Source organism: Ailuropoda melanoleuca, chromosome 3 (assembly GCF_002007445.2).
Source record: "Ailuropoda melanoleuca isolate Jingjing chromosome 3, ASM200744v2, whole genome shotgun sequence".
Classification (NCBI taxonomy): domain Eukaryota; kingdom Metazoa; phylum Chordata; class Mammalia; order Carnivora; family Ursidae; genus Ailuropoda; species Ailuropoda melanoleuca.
This window is the reverse complement of record NC_048220.1, coordinates 98,831,691-98,856,948: the sequence shown is the minus strand read 5'-3', so window position 1 is coordinate 98,856,948 and position 25,258 is coordinate 98,831,691. Positions and strand designations below refer to the sequence as shown.

At 42.8% G+C, this 25,258-nt stretch overlaps 1 protein-coding gene across 9 annotated transcripts in view; it reads right to left on the bottom strand.

The window, feature by feature from the left end:
• The window catches only part of EBF1 (EBF transcription factor 1), a 391,621-nt gene that overhangs the window by 10,712 nt on the left and 355,651 nt on the right, over positions 1 to 25,258 (bottom strand). For all 9 annotated transcript variants that reach the window (XM_011219330.3, XM_034656797.1, XM_011219342.3 and 6 more), the window contains 5 exons: positions 22,731 to 22,819; positions 5,885 to 5,950; positions 4,724 to 4,901; positions 3,929 to 4,108; positions 23 to 217 (listed from right to left, as the gene is read on the bottom strand). In XM_011219330.3, coding sequence (XP_011217632.2) covers positions 23 to 217; positions 3,929 to 4,108; positions 4,724 to 4,901; positions 5,885 to 5,950; positions 22,731 to 22,819 — 708 coding nt within the window. The remainder of the gene's footprint in view (positions 1 to 22; positions 218 to 3,928; positions 4,109 to 4,723; positions 4,902 to 5,884; positions 5,951 to 22,730; positions 22,820 to 25,258) is intronic.

Below are 25,258 nucleotides of genomic sequence, written 5' to 3'. Positions count from 1 at the left end.
TGTGGGCCTGGGTGGGGCTTACCTTGCAGGCTGTTCCCATTGGTGCTGGTGCAGGTGGGAGGCGGGGAGGTCTGGGGTCTGACGACTGGCGCAAAAGCACTCTTCTGTTTCACGGCTGAGACCATGTTGGCTGGTGAGAAGGAGAAGATGCCCGAGGAGCTGCTGCAGTTGGAGGGGAGGCTTGTGGAGGAGGCCATGGTGGGGCTGGATGGCACGACTGGGTGGGGCAATGGGAAAGGGAAAATCAGCGCCTCTCCTGGCATGCTGAGATGAGGCAGCTCAGGTCTGCCCTTCACCCCGCCACCCTGCTCAGGCCGCCCTTCCAGCACAAGCCTTCCCTGAACTCTTGGGATATTCTCTGCTTTCATCACTTGGTGCTTGGCACGGGCTACCTGCTGTTGGTGGTGATCTTTTATATGTTTCTTGTGGGCCTACTATGTGCCGGGCAGTGTGCTAGGCACTGGGGCATCCCAGGGCATGAAACAAAAGTGCTCTTATAAGGGATAGGGTAGTACAAAATAATGACAAAGGTGAGCATGGCCAGCTCTCCAGAGGCAGGGAAGAGAACCAAGGAAGGCTTCCTGGGGGAGGTGTCAAGGGAAGCATGCCAGGATGGGGCCTAAACTAAGGTTCTAGCAAAGGGGCTGGGAATGTAAGACGCAGGAAGAAGCCAGCCCGAGACAGTGTGGTCAGCGGTGGAATGAAAGGTGGGAGGAAGAAGGGTAGGTTGAAGGCAGTGCCAGGACTCCAACTTGTAGCCCTGACAGACGGTGGTGTGTAGGTATCCATCCCTGTTCTCCCCGTGAAGCTACGAGCTCTGTAAAGATATGATTGTGCCTGAGTGCTTCACACACACAGATACAGGTAGGAGGCCACGCGGATAAATGGACTGCCAGAGGCAATATTTGTGGGTAATGCAGAACTACAAGTCAAAGTTCCAAATTCTTTCTCTCCCCCATGGAGCTGTGCATGAATGCTTGTGAATTAATAAGCAGCAGAATAGGAGCTTTGTGTAAATACAGTGGAGTAGTAGTGGGGATGGGGCTTATCAGTGATGGGAGAATTTTGGCAATTCATGGAGGGAGAAAACCTAGCTGCTTGGAGACATGAGTTTGGTGGATGCACGTTCTCCACTGACCACGGGCCTTGCAGCCCGGCCATGCATAGTTCGTTAGTTGCTGATCATCTCACAGTTACATCAGGAGACAGAGATTTTGCCACAGTGAGTCCTCCCCACTCGAGACCAGTATTTTCATACACTCACCTTCTATCTCCTCCGTCACCTGGGGAAAAGTAGTAATCGTGCCAGTGATTTTCAGGCATTTAATTCAAATTCTAAGTACTTCCTTCTACTGTGTTATTTTCCCCATGATGTAATAAACATTACATACTGTTTTATCATTCACAAGAATCTTCATGTCTTTTTCAGCTTATGTCACTGTCAAAGCAACCTTAAGTCGGGGTCTATCACAGCCTTTTTACACCTGAGCAAACCGGGCAAGCTGAGACTCAGGAAACAGTTTAGTGACACGCCCAAGGGCCAGAGCCAGAATGCGGTGAAGCCAGGAACCAAACCCAGATCCAGCGTCCTTTCCACTCCATGCCCCGTGCGAAAGAAACAGATCACCAGGGGGAAAGGCCCCCTTCCCATGAGCCCACTGCAATCTAGATTGCTTCCCTTGGCCTACAGGCTGCAGAAAGAGAGACGTGGGAATCAAATGGGTCTAGGCAGCAACCGCCATCAGGGGGAAGCGACCCCTTGGAATCAGCCCTCGGCTCTACCCAATCCAAAGGCACTGAATGCTTGACGGAGCAGAACACCGGGCCCCAGCCTCAGAGTTTCCACAAACATGTTCCACACTGTACTTTTTCTTTTAATGAGGCCAGCATTTTTATACATCTCTTAGGATTTGTAAATGTGAAAATACGCTCAATAATAACACCCATTTAAATTGCAAAACTCCTGCACTGGAGGTTTGATTTTTAAATATTCGTAGACTTGAAATCCTGCTGGTTCACTGAGGAAGGCAATTAATCTCGTTGGCAAATGCGATCATTATGTGTATTTAGAGGTGGGGAGTTTGAGGGGGGTGGTTAACAGAGGAAAGGGTGAAATATAGCCGAGCAGCTCCATTTGTTATAACATTATTAGTTATCAGCCTCCACACCACACAGTGTGTTCACCACTGCAATGTCTTGTTTTATTTTTTATTCTGTTCGGAATTTTTCAACATGAGTGGTTTATGAATAATTAAATATTATGGAGGCAAAAATTCAAATCAGCTGGGCTTTGTGTTTATTGTTTTATTTGCATTTATGCAGATAAAACCGTCCCATCTGAGAGCCTATTTGAGAATTTAATACTATATTTGTGAGCACTGAGGAAATCAATTAATGGAAATTAAATGTTGGAAGTTTCACAGTCTGACAGATGCAATCTCAGGCTGAAGTTGCTGGGTGTCTGCACGGGCTTGGGAAGCAGCAATCCAAGCCCCTAAATTGAATTGCTACCATATAGCAATTAGTTTATTGATTTAATTAAGAATGCCACCTTTTAATTTTCAGGTCATGATTGAAACATTTTCTGATTGAGTAGATGGGAGAACACTGAAATGATAGATCTATGAAAAACAATCTTTCGATGGATCAAAATCCTGAAACTGGTCCCACTGACTCAAGCAGGCAGACATAATGTATGCAGATTATTTGGGGGAATTTTAAACATTCAAAAAGCTGCTGATTCCAAACAGATAAAGTGGAAATATAAAATTTAGCCCACACCGAGCATAAAAATTCACCAAGAAAATAAAAAGGCTCTAAGTATTCCTTTCAGAAATAACCTCTCTCAAAGGCCATGAATGATCTTTCCCCTTTCAAAGGATTAGAACACTGCACGTTTCCACCATTAGAGACAGCATGGTTTTTAGGGTTTTTTTGGTAAGACTCTTTTTTAAAAAATCACGAGTATTATTTCATTTAACAACACATCTTCTATCATTCCACAAACGTCTAAGAGTGTGGCCTCATTTCACGAAACAGAAGAGTTACCCACACTGTCCAAGATAAACTTGGTTATCTCTGTACAGATCCTCAGAGGGAGATGGAGAGATTGTAAAGACACAGCCAGGACATTTTATATGTAAAGATGCCAGTTCCCTGAGGTTCTTTAGATGCAATCTAAATGTTGTACCAAAACTCTTGAAGCTAAACTTCTTTAGGCAAGGACTAGGCACACACACACACACAAAAAAAATTCTTGTGTATGTGTATTTTTTTCATCTTGCCAGATTTTGGGGAAAAATATTTTTGTTGTTGTTTTTTGTTGTTGCTGTTGTTTGTTTTCTAGTACACATCAAGCACAAAGGGGGAAAAATTCCGGGCATTAAAGAAACAAACAAACAAAACCAAAGGAGTCCTTATTCCTAAAGGGAGAGGTTAAGTGTCAGCCCGGTGCACTAGCAGCCTCTCTTACCATCCCTCCATCATCGTGATGATTTCGATTTCCTGACTGTGCCTCTTGTGAGCCCTGCATCAGGACAAGCTCATTCCCTGCGTTATTTTCTCGAAGTCTCACAAGGACTGTATGGGGTGGGTGTTCGTTCCCTCCCCATTTTACAGATGAGCAAACTGAGGCTTGGAGACGAGAGAACTTGCACAGGGCCTCCAGTCGGTCACTGGCAGAAGCAGGAGTCAAACCCATCTCCGCTGGACTCGAAGCTTGGGTTCTGCTGCTGACATCCCCCCGCTGCTCTGGCTTTTAGCAAAGCTCTGACAACCAGAGAGACTTGGGGCCGAGGAAGGTGAGCGAGGGAGGGCAGAGATGTCTGCGGGGGGACCAAGGGCGCCTGTGGTCGCGCGGCCTGGGTGCGCGACGGCCAGCCCCCGGAGCAACAGCCTGCGGGACCGCAGGGCACGCACGTCTACTTACTGGCGTAGGGCGAGTTGGCCGCTGAGCCGTTGAGGAAGGTTGGGGAGCCGCCCAGATTGGACATGGCGGCCGTGCCGTAGCCGTTCATGCTCGTGCTCACGGAGTTGTAATTGGTCTGCTGCGGGGTGGTGCTCGGCACGTAGCCGTGTGGCGACACGCTGCTTGAGTTGCGGGTGAAACCTGAGGGGTGGGCGCAAAACCGAGGGTGAGGGTGGCAGTCCGGGAGGGCTGGGGGGGGGCGGCTCGGGAAGGGCCGGGGTGATTCATGCGCCTGGGTTGGTGGCGCTCGCTCCGTGATTAAAATGGGAAGCAAGCAACACACACATTGCTCAGGAGATCGTAAATACTTAGCGGGGCCGTGAGAAGTGGCAATGCGGAGCCTATAAATTATCATTTTGGAGCAGAAATAAATCCCAATCTAAGAGATGTACCCTGGAGTTAACAGGTTCCTACTCCCTGGGCGAGGATGATGTGCTTTGGCCCCTCGGAACTTTAATTCCAAGCCTCCTTGTGATCTGTCATTCACGGTTTATGGTGAAAAGTCAAACGGAGAGATGGCTGAGGGCGAGCTTTCTGGCCTCCGACAGCGCGCCGCCAGTCGCCACGGCTATCGCCCCAATTCTACAGCGGTATCTGAGACACACAAACTAGGAGGCTCCCCTTTTGGGGGAAAAAGGATGTTTTTAAATAAAAACTGTTTCCTGCCAAATAAATGGTGGGGTCTGCGGTGGGGGCGGGGGTGGTGGTGTGAAGAAAGGGCAGGGAGAGGGGGAGCGAGGAGAGCAGGCTCCTGACCCTGGTTGGTGGCCTGCGACGCCTCGGAGACATTGACAGCCAGCTGTCCACTGAAGGAGTTCACGCCCATCATGCCCGCGTGGACCGAGGTGTTCGTGAGGGCCGGGAGCTGGCTGTGGTTGCGGGGGACGCTGTACAGGGCCTCTGCGATGTCAGCGGCTCTCTTCAGGATAATTTCCTGCGGAGTAAAAGGAGTATCTCCTTTAGCTAGCCCTCGTCGTACTCCCAGGAACACCGTCTTTTCCAGGGATTATTATGTGCCAGGCATGGCACTCAGGGCTTTCAGTGGTTTAACTGCGTTCACTCCCGCAATCTCTCAGCCAGCCTGGGACAAGTCATCATCGGGCCCATATCACAAATGGGGGAACTGAGGCGCAGAGAGGCGTGAAGAGCTCACTTAAGGACACTTGCCTATTTAAGGACAGAGCTGGGCTGCATAACCTGGTTTGTCTGACTTTGAAGGGCCATTGTCTTAGCCATCCCTCCAAACTACCTCACTGCGTATGACACTGGTTTCCCTTCGCCACCAGTAACACACAGGAACTCTGGTGTCTCACACACACACACACACACACACACACATCACACACAGCTCATCCCCCCTGCTAAAGATAAGGGCAGGTTGTAGGTGACTCCCTGTGTCCCTGAGTATTAGGGGAACTGTGTCCCCTGGACGCTGATTCAAGTGACACACAAAAAAAGGAGTAAATGATTGCTCAGACCCCTAGTTTCCAGAGCAGTCTGAATGATATACATGGAGTTGCTCTGTGAATAGAAGCAGACAGTTATATTCAGGCCTTATTATGCATTTTAGGAGAAGAAATTAAACCCCCCTTTTCCTCCTAAATTTGCTTGAAAACCTGAGAGGAATAAAATAAAATATCAGTAACTCTCTTCCTCAATTAGGAAGCACATTCCCAGGGAAGATTCATTTTAAATGGAGTACCTCTTCTCGTAAGGCAAATGATTCTGTAGAAAAGGTAATAAAAGATTTACGAAATAAGAGAGAAGGACGGAATAGCCTGGCACGTTGTGTCCGGATGACACTGAACCCATGCAGGTGGATTTCACGTTTTTCACCCTTTCTCGACACAATGAGGAGTCCGCGCTCTTCCGCTGAACGTGGAGGCCCGCGCAGGTTCGAGCCCCGGCACGGCTCACCTGGTTGTTGTGTGGCATCCCATACAGCGCTTCCACCAGATCCGCGGCCCTTTTGAGGATGACTTCCTGTCAAGAGAAAAGCAGATGCAGTCCTCCAAGTGACGGCCAGTTGTTATCTTTTCACAAGATCACGTTCCAGTTTCCTCTGGCCATACTTCGCTAACGCATTGCTTTGAAGGCAGTAGCTCGGGGAACCCCAGAATGGTGTTAAATCACCAATTTATCCCTGTTCACATACACACTTAATTGAGTCAAAAGGTGAGCATCATTGGTACTGCAAGATAAAATACATCACTCAATAGTCTGCCACAGGCACGGTAAAGCACTCATATGTTTATTGCTGAATACAATTGCGAGGTCATTTACTAGATTACTACAATCGATGTCATCCAGTGCATGTTATGAATCCCTAAGATGTGTTTATTTAGTACTTAATTGCTTATTCCAGGAACCATGACCTTATCAGACAGGTCATTTTCGAGGGATTTCCAATCAATCTTTGGCTACTAGAAGCATGTAGCATTAAACTTCTTTTGTTTATCTCCCTTGTGTGGCAAAGCCAGGATATAAGGGAGTGATGGAGTAAACCCACATTTCTGAGGCAATGCACTGTTTGTCAGAGGCTCTTACAAAAGGATTCTCCTGCCCCCAGAAGCTCCCTCTGCACCAATTTTCATGACTGGCAGAGTCTGTTTCTTTTATAGTGTTTCTTTGCTATTTCAGTATTGTTTGTCATTTTCCCCATTTGCTCATTCATTCTCATCCTAGATAATACACTCTCCTTTTCATTTCAGTTGAAGAAAAAAAAATGTCTCCCTCTTTTCATTTAGGTGGGCTTCCCTATTTAGCTTGTATGCTTATTTCTAATAAATAGCGTACTCTACAAAAGTGTGTGTGGTGGTAATTTTTTTCTTCAACCAAAAGAAGTCGTTCCTTCTTCATTCTGCCCTAATTGTCTGCAGATTCATTTATTCTGGAAGAGGAAGAGCCAAGTTAAGCTTGTAAAATGGAGGCTTATCAGAGAAGCAAACATAAAGTCGTGGCATGATTATCAGAGGTGATTTGCAAGAAGATATGTTTACAATTTTTTTTTGCTGTGGGTAAAGTTTCAAAAAGAAGTTTAACTTTAAATATTTTACACAATAGATTTCTGCATGGAGAAGCAGCGGTGTTCGATTTTCATATACTCTAGACGCTGATCAGAAAATAGGGATATAATTACATTCATTTTGCTGTCACCATAGCCTCTTCAAAAATCCTTGAACAACTCTTGAAATGACAAGCTTTTAGATACATATTAGCATTTTTCAATTTTAAATTTTCTATAATATAAGATAAAATAGTTGTCATACTGCAGTAACTACTTATGACATATATAATGTCCTAAATTCAAAAATGAGATAGAGGGGTTTTCTGTTCTCAATAAACATTTATGCTTGCCTTAAGCTGCTAGACCCCATTTATAAAACAGTTCAGTTATTTTTCATATAAGGAGTGAAAAGCATTACATAATCAATGGAGTTTGAATCAATACATCTAAAATAATGTCTTTATTTTTTTTTAAAGCAAGCTACAAGATAATTTGCCACTTTTTGTTTGCAGTATTGTCTGACCACAGCAGTTAATAATTTACCATGGTATGGCCACACTAAACCCTATCCCCATATCGAATTCAGCCTGTGCTGCTTTCACTAAAATCTCATGGCTTTATCTGGCTCTTAGGAAAGATTAAAACAAAATAGGATCAAGTTAGTTTATTTACTACGATTTGACTTCTCTGGGTTTACGTTCACTAATTTCTCCAAATAAATATTTATACCAGTGTTTGGGTTTGGCAGAGAAGGTATTTTTCTTTCTTTTTCATTTTAGGAAAAAAACAAGTCTCCTATTTGTCAAAAGCAAGATGAGGTGCAGTTGAAAACTGCACTTGTGAATTTCAGTCTTGGAACACTATCATGGAGGACTCTGATCAGTGTTTATTTTAATTAATTTCACAGAACCAGGGAGGAAGGAAGGTCAAAATAAACTCCAAGACCTTTGAAGTTTTCATAAACCTGAAAAAATTCCAACTACCAGTGTATGCTATACATTTTACTCTCACATATTTTTGATGATAAAGTTTTCCAATGACACAATCCCACTGTTTCTTTTTCTGCTTATTCATTACCCAGAGCTCTAATCACCATTTAATCCTTTGAAAATGAAACATGTAAATCTTGCTTCATAAAGTTACATCCTTCTTCCATCCAAGGGGCTGGGTGGCGCTTTCCCACTAGGTACATGGCCATAGGTGCGTCATTAGCCCAGCATCACTTCAGACCAGGGGTCTTGTGGAGAGTGAACCTGGGCTTTTTTTGTCCTGAAAGTGATTTCCTTAAATGATATCTTGCCCATTTTAAACTATCCTTCACTGCAGTATCGACTTTGGGATTTAAGGGACAGCCCACATTTGGTTCAGCTTTGCCGGTGTGATTCAGCTTCTATTAGTTATTTCTGGAAATGGGAAGGAGAAAGGAAATTTCTGGGTCCTCTATGAGTTAGTGCAACGGACCTGCAAGGTGCTTGGATTTTGGTGACCAGAAAATTGCTCTCACCTCCATGTCATTACGCTCCCAGTGAACTAGCCCCCAAGCGTGTTTGTGTTGGGGATCTAATATATTGCCTTTCAATCAGAGCTGAGAGCCACTGAACACACAGACAGAACATGACGAGCAGGTCAGGAAAGCAATAAAGATTTTACAGAGCTGTCCAAGGTGCTAAATTTACTCAATAATGGGTTTGGCACCATAGTGTTAACCTCTCATTTACTACCAGTTTGAGGGACTAAATTGAAGTAGCTGACTTCATTTACCTTGAAATGTATATTTTATGACATTATGTAAGTAGATTGAAAGGGCACTGCAGTTTTAACAATTTAAAGGCTAAAGCATGTTTAAGATGAAACTTGAATATTTATTGTATATTGCACTTAAAGTATATAGAATGTTAAAATGTATTGATTAAATTTGTAAAAGGCATTATAAAAATGACAGGTAGTATAAAAGATGTATGCCTTTTAAAATCAAATTGATAGTGTATGCTATCTCTTCTGTGGTCACAAGTGTAATTTTTTCGCAGTTTTATATGGTAATTTGAAAAATCTGTAATTTCACATTAGGAAATGATTGAGCCTGGGATGTTAAAAAAAAGGAAAAGAAAGAAAGAAAGAAAGAAAGAAAGAAAGAAAGAAAGAAAGAAAGAAAGAAAGAAATTAATTTCCCATAAGGGAAAGAACTGGATGTTTCATATAATCTTTTGTCTCTGAAATTGTTCCTAAAGTCTTATTTTTTGTGGCATTAGGAGGGAGTATAGTATAAGGATCCTTCCATTCTAATATGCAATTTTAATATTTCTGAAAAGAAAGAGCACTTGACTAGTACTAATATCTAATTTTTCAAGGCATTTATTTGTCAGGAGAGATTTTCTCTTCTTTTCATAATGTTTAAAACATCTCCCCGCTTGCAGTTTAAAAGATGAAGGTAGAGATTAGATTCTTCTAAGATAATTAATCCTATCCTTGGATTAAAAAAAAAATCCCAGTAGGGAATAAAGAAGACAAATACTAGTATCCTGAATATTGAAAAGCCCCAGAGTCTCCTTATAGAGCTAATGCTTGTTTTCCAATCTACATCCTTAGTCAGACTATTTTTCTTTTCATGGCCTTGGATCTCCTCTCTTAAGGAAACAAAAAAATGTTTACTCCTTAAAAACAATAACTTTCACTGATCTATTTTCTCTCACAGTTAAAACCTGGTTTCCCCTGTTCTGTTATGACCATTGGTTGATGATGATGTGAATGGGGTTCTGCAAAGAAAAAAGGGGATAAGCTATTTAAAATTTACAGAAACACTGGGGAAACCCAACTCCAAGAAATAGTTCAAGCATAATTGTTACAGGCTTTTTACTTATGTTTCAGAGCCTTTATAATAAAGATGCTGAATGGACTACAAATACAGAAGGACGATTCATCTTTACTTCCTATGTTGTAAGCCCATCAGTTAGCAAATAATTTTTGAGCTTCTAGTTGCCCCAGTAGTCAACAAACTGACATCGCTCTCCAGCACTTTTCAAAGCACATTATCCTCCCAGAATTAAGGTACAGGGTTCTATGGGGCTTTCAAAAGATTCTCCCCATCATCTGGTCCTACTCTCTTTATCCAATCTCCTCTCCCTACACATCTGAAGAACTGCTCTCTATTCTGGTCTAGCTAGTCTTTCCTAGCCTAGAAACAAAACGTTGGCTCTTTCTCATCTCCAGACCTTCACTCCTTTCACCTTTTCTTTATTTGAAATGCTGGCTTCAGTCTGTGCCCATTTACAATGCCTTCTCATCCTCCAAAGCTGGGAATGAAGGTGGTATTGGTTGTTCAGTTAATGATAAAATAACTGCTGTTTATTGAAAGCGGAACATGAACCCATCCAGTCTTCACAGACAGCCTCTTGAGCTGCTGTTCATACCACCATTTGGCAGATGAGGAAACTAAGACTTAGAGAGGTCAGCCCACTTTCCCCGAGTCCACCCAACTGATGACTGGCCGAGCAGGGATTCCATCTTGGGAGTTAGGCACCACAGCCCGTGCTCTTGAGAATTACACTCTTCTAGCAGAAGGAATTCCACCTTCACCACAGCTTCTAATCTCCCTCATTCCTCTGCAAAACAGTGCTGACTCTTCCAGCCAGCACAGCATAGCAGTGGATGCTGTGGGGTCATTATGCTCTGATTTTAACTATGCCAGTCTTCACTCTCCGCAACTAGACTGCAGGCCCTTTGAGGCCATGAATATCTGATCACCTTCTCTAAGCCCCTAGCACAATGTCCAGCAGACCACCGGCCTTGAGAAATTCCTGTTGAAAAGTTTATTCTAAGATAGTTTCTGATTTTTAAAAGTACATGCTTGATTTATATGATGAAATGACAAAGGCATATATTTGGCCTGGTTTATAAAAGGAGAAGACTTAAATTTGGAGTTCCATTTGGCTCCAGACCTTTTAATCCAATATATAAATTCCCCAAGGTCAAGTCTCGATCACTGTGGGGGTTTTTTATGCCACTTTTTTTTTTCTTTTATGAATTTGCTCTTTTACTCCTGCTGGCTTGTGCTTACATTTTAATTTTGTGATTAATATAATGAATCATGTTGGGTACAGACATTATCTCAAGTTATAGGCTGCTAGCAACATGAGGTTGGTTTGATGTACATCAGCCTTTCATTAACTGTACCCTTAGACCCTTAGAAATACTTAGGTATTTGCACAGCCTTGGGAACCAGGCATATAATGTCTGATATGCAGATATGGCTAATTCACCTTTCCTTTGGGTTCATGACAATAAAATCTCTGGGCATTATTCCCCTTCCATGTGAATCTTCTCTTCAGTGTCTTCCCTCAAATATGTAGGCAATAAGCTCATATTCACTGGCCACATCTAGCCTTCTAGGGTGTCACGGAAGGTTGTCTAACTGTCCAATATGGCGTCCGTGTATAAACCCAATTCAGCGTTCTGAGTAATTCAAACACTGATGAGCAGGAGATATGGCCTGAACTTTCCTTCATTCAGAGCACATGTACCAACTCATAAAGCCAGACGGATACCCATTTACCAACACAACATCAATTCCAAATTTCTGAATCAGATTTTGAAGACTCTGGGACCCCCTCATAAAATTAAGGCCCAGGGATACTTCAGCAATTTGAGAGGATAATCTGTGCTTGGCTTTATGTTCCCTCAAGTGGGAAATGTTTTGCAGGATGTAGAAAAAAATGGAATCTAAACTACAAAGTCAAGTTGACTTGGGTGATTCCTGAGAAAGATGCACAATCCCTTTCTGTCACTGCACATTTGCCTGACACCTGTTTGTCACCAATCTGCTTTGCTTTATCAGGGGATTCAAGATGCAATGGGCCCAAATATCAGCAACATAAAATGGAGTGGAGTGGCACAATCACTCCAGGTTATGGGCAATAAACATCTATCAATGGAATCAGCATGAATGTCATTTGTCTCCTCACTCCAGGGTTTACCAAAAGGTCCAGATTTTGGACAGTATACCCAGCTCACTAGCCTTTAAGTCTAGCTCCTTCCCTGCTTCCTTCTGAAAGTCTGGGTGACATGGCTGATCGGAATGCCCCAAAGAGGAAAAACTGATTGGAAGTTTCTTGCAGCCCATTCCCCACAGAGCTCGATGTACAAAACAATAAATACTAGTTGTACTGAGAGGTGATTTCTGTGCGGGTTAGTTTTATATCCCAAAGTCCTTCGTGTTTATTCAGCCAAACGGAAAATTCCACAATGGCAGACTTTGCATTCTAAAAAATCATATAATGAGGGCAGGGAGGGAAGGAGTAAAACAAACCAAAATAATACTTGAGCACTATTTAGTTTCTGATCCTCTGAGACATTCCTCAAATTTTTCATGTTTCTGGTAATATGAACTTCTCGAAAGAGAGCTGACCGCAGATCATTAGAAACCTTTCGTGTCACACTTTAAGCACTCTTTACTCAGAAGCCCTGTGACTGAGAAGAGTCACTTACATTTAGCATGGATATAATTAAACATGTTTCTGTTGAAAGGGGCATTCTCATTATGGCTAAGGACCACTTTAGAGTAAATTGAAATGGAAAGGAGGAGCAGAGATGAGGTGTAGGTAGCAAGTGGTTATTTCTAGGGAGGCATAAAATGCCAAATGTGTAACAATTATATTTTACAGCCTTGCATTCTAAAGACTTCATACTATTTTATTATATAAGAAGCTTCAGCTGAAGCTTACCGGACGTTCTAGCACATACTCATTGCCCATAGTCTTTAAAGAGAAATAAAAGTCCAGCCACAATTAAAGTCTGCAGAAATTTCCAGAACAAAGGAATTAAATAATCGGAAAGGCTCTATTGCTATTAATACAAAAGGCATCGAAGGGATTCTAGTCCAGTCTAAAGAAAATGTGGGGGGAGTTCTGCACCTTCTCTGATTTTAAAGTTGATTTTATGTTCAGATGAGACGAGAGCCCTCTTCCTTCTCAAACATATTATTATGTACCATCATGCCACGTGGCTAGAGGCACGCCAGAAAGCTGTGCCTTTGTTGCAAACATGGTACAGAAGACTTCTGAATCACATGAAATTAAAGTAGGTTGTAAGCTAAGGCAGCTATATCAACGTAAGACATACTAACTTACATGATTGACTTTTACAGTGGAAAGAAAAAGGCTGTTTTCAAGCAGCCGTTATTGCCTCGATGGAAAAAAAAAATCAATGGAAGTGAAATGAACAAGAGATTTTGTCTGAGTTGCAGTTAATACCACTGAAGAGCTATGGATAATAAAAGGTCAACAAATAAATTAGCCAGAGTGTTATGAAATGAATGATTTGGCTTATAATTTTATTGAGTGAAAATTGTTCGCTGCCTATTAGACCAGGTAATTTTTATCTGGTGCCCCAATTCCTGTTCCGTAAGCAATAATATAGTTGTAAGAGCTGTCGGTTCGATCGCGTGACCTCTGAGAAGCTGGCTAGGACAGCTGACTACTATGATGGATAACTAAGCTTGGTCTCCACAAGGTGCCAAACCCCCCTTTCCTGCAAGGGGATCTCATAAAAGAAACATTACAGCTTGATTCATTTTACCAAAATGTTCGACTTTTCAAGTGTCAGCAGTTAAGTATAAATTGTGAAACCAGGTATTCCTGAGAAGAGTTATGACAATGGCTTTCCCCCCTCTTTTTGGTCTCCTGGCATTCTCTTCTAAATGGTGTCATGGTAATTGGTGAATGGGAGCCTGGGGTGCTTCCCGCCACAAATACAGTGAAAAATGGTGTCTGCACCCTTGTGAATATGACCTGCTTGGAGGTACAGAGCTGAACTTGGTAACCTCTGGCTGGCTCTTCTTATTCCAATTCATTGTACTGGTTTAAGACCGACGCTCTGGGTTAGGTCCTGCTGAGTGGCCTTGGAAATCGACTTTCTGATCAGGATAAAAGTCTCTGCTTAAAGAGAAGGCTATGGACAGAGGTGCCTTTTTCAGGGGTAGGTTGTAAAGTCAGCACATGAAACAAAAACTGCCTAGAGTCAAAATTACCCTTGAAAATCTTTTAAGTCACCAAGGCCTGGGCTCTTAGAAACACAAAAGCGGAAAATTAACTACTTCTGTTTCTCTTTGTCTTTGGGCTGTGGATTCCCTTTCCCTAGGGCAAAGCAGAATAAATGTCTAGTTTGAAAGCAGAAGAACCACTGAGTAAACAGAGAAATTTATTGCCATACCTATGTATGTGTATGTCTATGTCTGTGCGTTTGGTGTGTGTGTATACAAACGTACGTGTATATTTATATTTTTGGACAAGTACGTATAGTTAAACTTGACTAAGTGATATGTGCATGCTGGAGCTATGTTGTACTTTAAGGACATCTAAGGGAGGCAAAAAATATAGTTTGCTTTGCTTCTTAAATTGTCGAACATCATCGGTTATTATATGCACCTCCAGACGAATGATATCTGTAAATTCCCAAGGCTTTACAGATGGTCCTGAGTATAACTGCAATTAAAATCCACTGCCTCGAGACTGCTGGGGCTGTTCTTATTACTCTGATGCTTAATTGAAGTGTAACTCAAGGCTGAAAATAGTGAGCAAGGTTGAAGACCTACCTCCTAGTGTCTCTTTCTAAGGGCTTCAGTCCAAGAGGAGGGTTTTGGATGGTGGGGAGGTACACAAGAGTTAGCCGCTTGTTCCTCCTGTGACTTCTCCCTGAACTAATGAGTAATTATATTCAATGCCCCTGCCCACGGGGTGTGATGTGCAGTCGGATAAACGTGGTCACCCTCATCAGGAGCTCAGTGCGAGAAAAGAACTGGAAAGAGGTTCCAGGATTCAGCTATGGAGTAACTGATATTACAAGTCCCGAATATAATGACTCTGCTGCTAAAGAGAAAAAGAATTATCTCCAATGTTTGTATGTGCATGTTTTTAATTCGCACTGCCAGCTGCCACTTTTGCTTGGCTCAGCCCTTTCTGAGCTAACCTCAGTCCATGCTACCATTTCCCTCTTCCTCCATCCCCCAGCCCTGGCCAAGCTTGAGAAATTTTTTAGGATTGGATTGCAAAATTGCCTTTTTTTTTTTTCTTAAAATTCCTTTTTCTTAATCCTAAGGGGCAGTGCTTAGGGATACTAGCTCTGGGGTTCAACGTCGTTGGCTCAAATCCATGCTCTGGCGCTTACTAGCATTGTAAATGCATGCCTCTGTTTCCTCATCTGTAAAGCAGAGTTAATGTCAGCACCTGGATCAGGAGACATACAGTTAAACTTAGTGCTTTATTGAACAATAGCCAGCACTAATATTGATAACCTCCCCTTATTGTCCAGAGAACTTCGGTAAAATATATGCATTCTTAGAGGCAACGTGCATCACGTGCCTTGAGTGCTATTTGAGAAGCAGTCCTATTTGCTGGAACACTGGAAGATTCTGAACAGACTAACAGTGAGGAAGTCGGGTGAGGTAGAAAACCTGCATTTACCAGATGCGTAAACTTGAGCAGATTACTTGGCCTCTCTGAGCCTCAGTGTCCTCATCTCTAAAATGGGCCTGATACAAAAATGACCAGTGGAGTAACTTTACAGAAAAACAAGTCAAAGGTAAGATAAAGAAGGGAAAATTATAGCTCTTGCGAGGATCATGGGCTTTTTAAATGAAGCTACAATCTTCCTCCCCTCAAAAATGCATACTCCTAATCCCCATACATGATCCTCTACTCAGTTTCAGGGGGTGCGCAGAACGAGGCTAAGCTCCCCTAATACAAGTGGCGTAAGAAGAGGGGTCATCAAGCCTCTAACTTGAGCACGTTATCAAAATAGGTTGTGGAATCTGCCTGTGAGGTTTCTGGCAGATACAGGGGAAAGAGGAGGAAAAGGGGCTGCATTCCATAGTTTGTGTTTTTGACGAGAACGCAGAGACAAAAATGCTTCTTGTATTCAAACTCAAGTGTGCTTTTTCTAAGAGTTAAATATCCCATACGATTTGCTTTTGTTTCTGTATTTTTTGTCTGAGTCGAGTCATTTTGGTTCCTGGATAAAACACCAATAGAGTTTCTTCAAATGACAAAAATAAATGAATGACCAAGGTGAGACGGTAGCCAGTGTCACAGTGTGGAAGATAAAGATGAAAGTTTTTTCTTTACCCTTTTCTGAAACCCTTACTCATCCTGTTTTCTGCTAACAGGCAATGTGGTTATGCAAAGATTTCTTATTTGTATTTTCACTGATGCAACTGCAGGTTTTGAATCACTGATAGTCTTTGCATAAAGACTAAAACAATAAAAGCATAATTAGAATACATTGTATACAGCCGACTCCAGTTTTATTTTGCCCCAGCTCTGTATTTATGATGAATCGATAAACACGAATGCTCTTTAGGGAGGGTGATTTTGGGTCTTGTCTCTCCATTGAGCAAAAACAGTGCCTGTGACTGGAGTCTGAATTTCAATTCTGCAAGTGTACAGTTGAACTGAATAATATTTGGCACAATGCAGTGCACAACCGAGCCACTAAATGGCTGATTTACTAAATTATTATTAGATGAGCCCTTGCTGTTCCAAATGAAAGTGCAGTCACTGTCTTCCTTCATGGTGTGTTCAAATTGTTCTGTGTTTAAATATTCAGCATGAGGCTAATGTGAACTGATGAACTGAGACTATAAACATTCACTTTCGATACAGATAGAGAGACAGAGATGCAACATATCATGTGGCCTGCGGAGGTGAAAATGATTTATATTTAAGGATGTTGCTGCCTACTTCCATTACTTTAAGGTACTCTTAATTAGCATGGTGTTGGAATTGACTAATTCCCATGTACAGGAAGAGAGACTCATGGAGGCTGAGATTTTTTCGCATGCCAATGAAGGAGAAGCTACCATAAAGGATTGGCCGCCTGAGTAGTCCAGAATCTCGAGTTTTATTTGCTTCAGGCTGCACAGCTCCAGCAGAGTCTAACCGTCAGCTGGAAGAACTATGGTTTTTGACATTTGATAATTTTTTTCTAGACCCTCCCAACAGCTCTCTAGTCCATCCTCACTACCATCCATCCCTCTGCAATCCACGTCCCTTCTGATCCAGGTCTACTACGGGGCCACCCTGGGACCTCTCCCCAACTCACCAGCTTCTTTACTGACACCTGCTGGAATGGAGACCAACCCCGTGCTCCTGGCAAGACTATAACCCTTTTTTCCCTCCTCCCCTTTGAGGGCAGTTATAGGCAAGCACTTAAAATACTGTGATCACTTACAGTAGATTAGAATTTTTTATTGGTGCCGTGTTGCCATAACAACATGAAGACAGCAGATGACTTAAGCTAAGCTTGCAAAGCAAAAGGCTGCTCATCTGGCAGTTAAAATGAATACAGTTCATTTCACAAGTTTCCCATATGGACTCTTAGTGTATGGTAATGAGGAGACCATATGGTGAGAGAAAATGCACTGAGAACAATTGGGTTCCACTGGCTGAGTGGGAAGTTGGGAGAGAAAACCCGGGTGAGAGATACTGGTGCGTGTGCTCTCTGGGTTCAAGGTTCGCTTGAGGCTTGTTTTGGTTTTGGTTTGGGATGGCTGTTTTCCATAGGGGTTTTGCGTTTCTTAATCCGCTCCTTAATATGTCGGCTGTGCAAAATGACAAACATCTTGCAAATTTTGCAATATCATTCATCACAAACTGTCAGCAGTGTTTGCAAATCTGACTTGCAAGATCTTTTAAATGTGTTGTTCTTAAAAGCCAACAGTACTAAGTTTTTAGACAAAGTGCAGGAAAATTTAAGCACTTCTGACAAGAAGAAACATTAACAGTAATCATTTTAAAAACACTCACGTCTTTTCCCTGCATGTTTAGCTGTAAATAATGCTAGAATGTATAAAAGCTTTAAAGTAAAAATGTAATAAATACTTTTTATTATGTTTCATAAAGGATAAAAAAAAATGTCGTGAGCCATGTGTATGTGTTATCTATACATGTGAACGTATAGAGATGGATAGCTCCCCCTCTCCTTACTACTAACCAGATTGGAGACCTGGAAGGACAGCTTGAAAAAGGCTCTAAAGTCAATTCTGTACTATACATGCTTCATAAAAGATGAATATAAATGCATTAGTTAGACACGGTGAGCTAAATTAGAAGGTCAGGCAGGGCTGGGAGGGCTGAAAAATCACACAACCAATGAGTGTAATTACTCTTTTTTAAGTCTATTAAGTAGTGTTGTTCTATCAAGGCTCAGGGGTATAGGACATGAAGAACAAGATAAAGTAATGTGTATTTATTACTCCCACTGGATCAATTTACCAGATATTTTCAGCTCCATAAAGCAAAATACACAAATGCCGTCTTTGTTACTTTTCTCAAACTGCTTTATTTTCTCTAAAAGAGGGACTGGCTCTGGCAGAAAAAAAAATGTTTGCCCCATGGAGGTCCCCACACCAACCCCTCTCAGTGGGGGAATGAGAGAAAGCTGGCAAAAGTTTAAGTAGAATAGGGGTGAGGTGTGGGCAAGGGACAGGGGAGAGGAGCCAGTCACCTCAAGACAGAATTATTTGGCTTTCTAGATCTGAAGGCAAAGTGGGAATATGGCGCAGTGGTAACCGTGAGGTGGTCAAGCCCAGGGACTCCCATTTTTGTTTTCCCACTGGCTAGCTGTAAGGTCACAGCAAGTCACCGGCACTCTGGAACTCTGACTCCCGTGGAATGGGGAGCACCCACCTTGCAGGGACTGGAGCCTCTGTCTACTGAAGTCTTGCTAGGTGCCAGACAGGCCTCCTTGCAGAAATTCCCTCACTAATGCCCAACAGCAACACTGCAGGGCCACAGCGTGAAGGAGAAACAGAGGCCAGAGAGGCTGAGTCACTGCACAGAGCAGTGAATCTGGTTTTCAAACTCCAGGTCTGCCTGAGTGGAGAGCCCACTCTCTTGGCCTCTGTACTCTTTGAACACCTTGATAAAGCGGTGCTGGGAGCACTGGAGGCGTGACGTTATGCTGCCTGCTCCCTGGGACTCACTGCCGGCCCATGGAATGCCAGCGAGGCTCGGTCCACTCTCCCTGCCTCCGTGCTAGTGTTCACTAACCACTCAGGAGGACACCGTTCCATAAACTGGAACGGGATGGAGACACCTCTGGTCTTCAAAACAGAGAGAACTGGCTCAGGGTTTCTGGATTGCATCGTGCGTGCCAGCGTCTCACCGTCTCTGACTGACCACAGTCCCATCCCCTCGCCTCTGCACCATCCACAGAGTCAGCCTTCACCCTGGTCAGTCACCTGTTCCTCTCCCTCCTGCCAGGATCCAGAGAGGGAGGCAAGTCTGTGTGAAACAGAGCAGAATGCGTCCATTTAAAATCCTGGCCCACCCTTCTCCCCGTGCATATGAAAAAGGAAACCAAAAAACACCTGGTCTTAGGATAATGACAGTATTTTAAATTTGTGCATAAGGCCACTATCACTAATGGTGACTTTCAGCGACAAAATGATTTACAGAGAAGGATTCAGCTTGCTCCTGTTTTCTCATTTGTTAAGTGGGAATGATGTCTGCTTTCCCGACTTCTCTCGTAAGACGGGCTCCAATAAAACAAAGCATGTACAAGTTCTTTGAAAAAGCACAAGCCAGTGTACAAAGGCAGATTATTATGGAAAGCTGTCTTCTTGGTCTTTGGAGCAGTTTCATTTGACAGAATATGTGGGTGGCTGTATGAATCTAGCTTTGTCTATTCACAAACACATGGGTTTAATAAAGTGCAGTTTGTTTTTAAGGTGTGTGGTCCATGGCTCACTGAAACACTCCTGTTTGACAAACACTGACCGTGATTCTAAGAAAGGCGGAGCCCATTTTTATCCCTCTAACAATGGACAGCAGGAATATAAATCTCCCGAGTCCACAGGAATACCTCGAGCTGGCTCCATCCGCCACGTCCTGACCCTGCTCTTGAACTCTCACTCCACCTTAAGGTTCTGAGCCAGGAGGACAGCCCCTCTGATCTGAGTCACACAGAGAGCTTCCTGGGGGGGGGGCTCCAGCCAGAGCCCTTGGGCAGTCCGGTGGCTAGATGCAGGCTGCTGAGTGTTTCCTTAACACACAAATCCATTGTGTCCTGATGACTCCTCCCAAACCCAGGAAGAGAGGGCTGGGAATTCCACCGCCCCCCGTTGGGCCACCGGGGATGAAGTGACACGTGCCCGTGCTGTTTGCTCAACATTTCTGAACGTGATATGCGACTGTAAAAATGTCTTTAAAAGTACACAAAACTCGGTCGTATATTCCCATTTCTCTTATTCTTTATGAATAAGAAAAGCACTTCCTGACTTCTTTAGACTTTAATCTTTAAAATGGATTTATCTTCTGTTTTTCAACCAATATTTACTGAGAAGCCATGGGGAGCCGGAGAGCTGTACCTCTTTGTATCCTTACGTGATCCCTGTGAAGTCAGCACCATTATCGCCCCCACTTTATAGGTGAAGAAACGAGGGGGGCGCCTGGGTGGCACAGCAGTTAAGCGTCTGCCTTCGGCTCAGGGCGTGATCCCGGCGTTCTGGGATCGAGCCCCACGTCAGGCTCCTCTGCTATGAGCCTGCTTCTTCCTCTCCCACTCCCGCTGCGTGTTCCCTCTCTCACTGGCTGTCTCTATCTCTGTCGAATAAATAAATAAAATCTTAAAAAAAAAAAAAAAGAAACGAGGCACAGAAGATAAGTCATCCGTGCAACTGCTCACCAGAATGAGGGTCTCCTGCTCTGCAGAGAGTGGGTGGAAGAGCCCTCAGAAGCAAGAAGGCCGCTCTTCCTCAACTGGCAGATAATCGTAGCTACCTTCTGTCAACTGCACAATACGTGGTTAAAATAACCATTAGAAATGGCACCAAATATTCCCATCTCCATCTGATAGAGAAGGAAACTGAGGCATGGAGAGGTAAAGAATTTTAGAGAAAAAAAAAAACCAACTGAATTCCGACCCCAGTTTCCTAGCTGGTAGTTGTCCTTGCTCTGAGTCCCACTCCTGCCAATCTGACTCTCAGGTCCCTTCAGCAGCGTCTAGAGACATCAAATGCCACATGTAAAGTGAAGACTGTCCCCAAATGGAAAAACTAAGAAAAATCTGGCATTGTGGCCATGCCGTCTTCCTACCCCTGAGACACCCAAGGCACTGACCGTTGGGTGGACACACATCATGTACATCATTGTGCTGTAAAATTACCAATTCTAGTCCCACAGGAAATGCACAGGAGCTAGATTCTTGCTAGACGGAGGGACTGAAAAGTAAACCTCTCAAAGGCACATCTTCACTCTAGACAGAGATCGCAGTGAGACCGTTCACTGTTACAATGAGATTATTTAACTGATCACCAAGACTAAGTCAGGGTGAAAGAGAAGGCTTTGTAAGGGGGAGGCCCACTTCAAAGACCAGCACCTCATGTGATTTCTCCCTCTTCAGTGAGTTTTTACTGCGGTGAGCAGCACTGGGCACGAGGCTGTGCTGGGAAGCTGAAGGTTGAGTCTGAAGGCTGTGCGGGTCTTGCCCCAGGTCCGGGCAGAGTGGAGCCGATCTTGCTGGTCATGGTACGTCTCTTCAGTCAGTTAGTGTCCCTCCCCACCCCTACTGGTTCCTTTGGTCTGTGTAGCAGTTGTGGGGACACCTTTCTCCTGGGCAAGGCCTGTCCTGACAGGTGGCTCTGCTGCCCCGGGCACAGGCATGCAGGGAGGATGTGACGATAACCTGATCCCCCAAAGAAGTCTGCTGAGCTAGGAAGGACGCCAACTTCATTTTTACAAGTGTTTTACAAGGAGAAACAGACATAGAAAGGACCTATCTCTAGCCTTACTCTGGCAAGGAGAGCACCCCTCATCTACTCATTTAATTTAGAATCATTTTCATTTGTGAGGTAAATGAAACTTCATTTTACCGTCAGGAAATGGTGAATGGTAGTTCCACTAACTTTGTGCTTGGCACTTCTTTAGCATTTCACTGTTCTCTACTCTGAGTCCTCACAGAAAACGGGTTGTACTTTAAATGTACCTATTCCTTCCCGTTATCATTAGTCGTGTATGGTGATCTCTCCGCCACAAGGCCCACGTTCCTCAGATACAGTGATGGGAGCATTGCCAACAACGACAACAGGTACAGGATAGAAGTCGATAAACGTGAACTTCCTACTTTATGCATTGGCAACTAACAACGCATTGGGGTGTGACATATATTATTCTGTCCTGAATTTCTGTTTAATTTCTCACATGTTTGTACCATGTTTCCAGTTAAGTAGGATGCCTCTGGTGGGAAGAGGCTCTGTCTTATTGGTCCAGTTGCAAGATCTGCCAGTATGTTTCTTTTGAGCTCTAGCTGCACCGGGGATAAGTATAAATCCTCACGTAGGTAGAAAGGCTGTGTTCTTTTTCCTCTTGAGAGTTGGTATCATGCAGTGATGAATAACCTGGACTTGGGAGCCAGGCTGTTTAGGTTGGAATCTCAGTTTAGCAACTGACATGCTATGTGACCTTGGGCAAATGATTAAATCTCTCTCTGCTTGATTATTTTCTTCTCTAAAATAAAGGTAACAGTACCAACCTCAGAGGGTTTTTGAAAGGAAAAAATGACATAATATATGTAAAAATAAGCATAACACTCCTTGGCACATAAATGCTTGCTACTTTTAGTATTGTTTACCTTATAATTCCAAGCACATAAACCACACAAATATTGAGTTTTTATCTATGAACTAATTTTTATCAAGAGCAAAGTTTCCTGCTAATCACGTAAGCCCAAGTGTCCAGAGACTATAACCCAAAAAAGAGGTATCCTGACCTTTGGCAAACGCTCAGGGTCACCAGGGTGCCGAGGAATGACCTTCTGTAACCTCTGGAAACCATAATCGATGGTGGGTTCATTGAGCGCTGCAATGAAGAAGTCACATGATTAGAACAATTTCAGGAAATAAGAGAGACCGTATACTAAGGGTATGGAAATAACTGGAAGTCCAAAGTTTAATTCACACTTTTGAACTAGATCATGAGATGGTCAGATGCACAATCCCCTTGCTGCACATTCCCGCCATCTACTGGTGCTATTTACCGTGGTGGGCAGCGACCAGCTCAAAAGAACATTAATAGCAGGTCCCGGACTCTGTGCTTCTGGCCAAATTCTATATTCCTTACATAATCAAAAACAGAAAGTAAAATGGCATTCGATGGGAAGCTTTAGGATTCACTAGTTAGAAGCTCAGGTCAAAACACTCAAGGGCTTGTCTGAAGGTATCTGTAGATTCTAGACAGCAGGAGAATGACAAGTACTTGTGTAGCTGAAATATCTCTAGTAGACCTCGGCAGATACATCTCAGCGCCTCTATGGTATGGCCGTTAAGCCCGCAAGAAGGTGGCGAGAGGCAGGGAGACGGGATCTTCTCGGCATAGAAAGCCGATTCCACCCTTGGATAGAGTCTGCAAGTGATAGGTGTTGAAAATGCCCTTGATACAACATTCTCACATCTAAAATGACAGACTCACTCACCAACATCAATATTACTTCAGGAAAAAGACCAGCCTCTGTGGAGCACTAGCTTAGAGCAGCGGGGTCTCCAAGAAAAATTCTTAAAAAGGCTGGAGGAAGAGCAAACCTGTAATAATACTTGAAGACAATGGGCCTAATTGTACCTATACTGTCTACACTCTCTTCAAAGAAGCCTTAGATTAAATGTGATACAAAGTGGACTCTGGTCTATAATTTTCAAAATTTCTTCCTAAGATATGAAATATCTTCAGCCTTCCTAATCTGACCAGGAAAAGATGGCAGCTCTGTCCTCTACCCGCATCCCCCATATCCTTTAAGTAATAGGTGAGTGGGTGGGTGGGTGTTTTTCTTCTTTTCTTTTTTAGTGTAACTAACTTTTTCAACCACATATTTTCTCCCATACAGAGTAAAAAGACAGCCTTTGTAGTTCTGACATTTAGCTATACATTAGAAAACAAGTTGCCACATGCTTTACTTAAAATGCATTTCCATTAACTTAAATTTTAAAAGTAAGATTCATACTACTACTAACTTTAAAAAACTGTATTAAATTCAAATAGGTCCCAAGGCTAATGGAAGCAATTTGTATACCAACCCAAACTGACTGGCCCACTTTTCAAAATACAGGTATGATAATCTTGTGGTTTTAAAAGGACATTTAAATTGAAAGACTGTGAATTTAGTACATAATTATACCAATAGAACCCTTTAACTTGTCAACTTGTAAATCTAAAAGGCTATCAATCATTTCTAAAGAGGAAATAAACCTTAAAATTCCTTGATTGACAGTGCTTACTTTTTATGTAAGGGGGAAAAAAAAAGGCAAAAAAAAAAAAAAAGAGCTGCGTAAAGTGGCCAGAAATCCATTTACAAAAGTACATTGTTTTACATAGGTGAGTAAAAGCCAATAATTACAGCTCCAAAAGACACATAAATCAGAGTAAGTACTTTTTCCTCCCTTGTATATTTTAAGTTGGAGTGAACTTCAGGTAACTTTTTATTGAAAAGATTTTTTTCCCAAATGCAATGCTTATTGAAGTTGTTAATAGAGAAGCATTTTCATTTAAGACAATGTAATCATTTTTGCAAATAGGAGATTTAGCCGTCTTCTCCCCCCTTCTCCTGCTTCCAAACAGTAAACTTTCAACCTGTCTCTTGTGGAAATTAACTAAAATTATATCCAGGTGTACCAAATCTCTCTATCTATACTAGTATATGAGTTAAGGCACAATATTTATTATTCCTCCCATTTTATGAATTACTTTCTAAACCCTTGAGAAGAATTCTTTTTTCAAATCAGACATGTAGAGAAAAAGCCATAGAACTCTATGCAGGGAAGCTGTTACTCGTAAAATCCACAGTACTTAATCAAGAAATGCATGAAAGGGACAAGAATGAGCACCTAGGTTTAAGTTATATATCACATCCATCCCCCACCCATAATACTAATTGCCATCAAAGATGTTTAACCATAAAAATAGCTTTAGACAATTAAATGTATCATTTTAATATCTGAAGACATAATTCAGCATCCTGAAAATTCCAATTCTTGGTTTTATTTTTCAGTCTAAGTCACCAATAAAACTTGAATTGTTGAACTGCTCCCTCAGTTGTTTGCATAATGAATTAATTCCTACTGTGTCAAGAAACCCATGGTTGTTGAATGAATGAATGTCTGCTGTATGGGGGGAGGATGTGTTTCTCTGCCATCCAGCCAACTCACACAGGATGACCAACACTTAATATCTGCAATTAAAAGAACCGATTCAAATACCATATGGAACTAATGCCTAAAGAGCTGAGGAGAAGTCATTCTGCTGCCACAA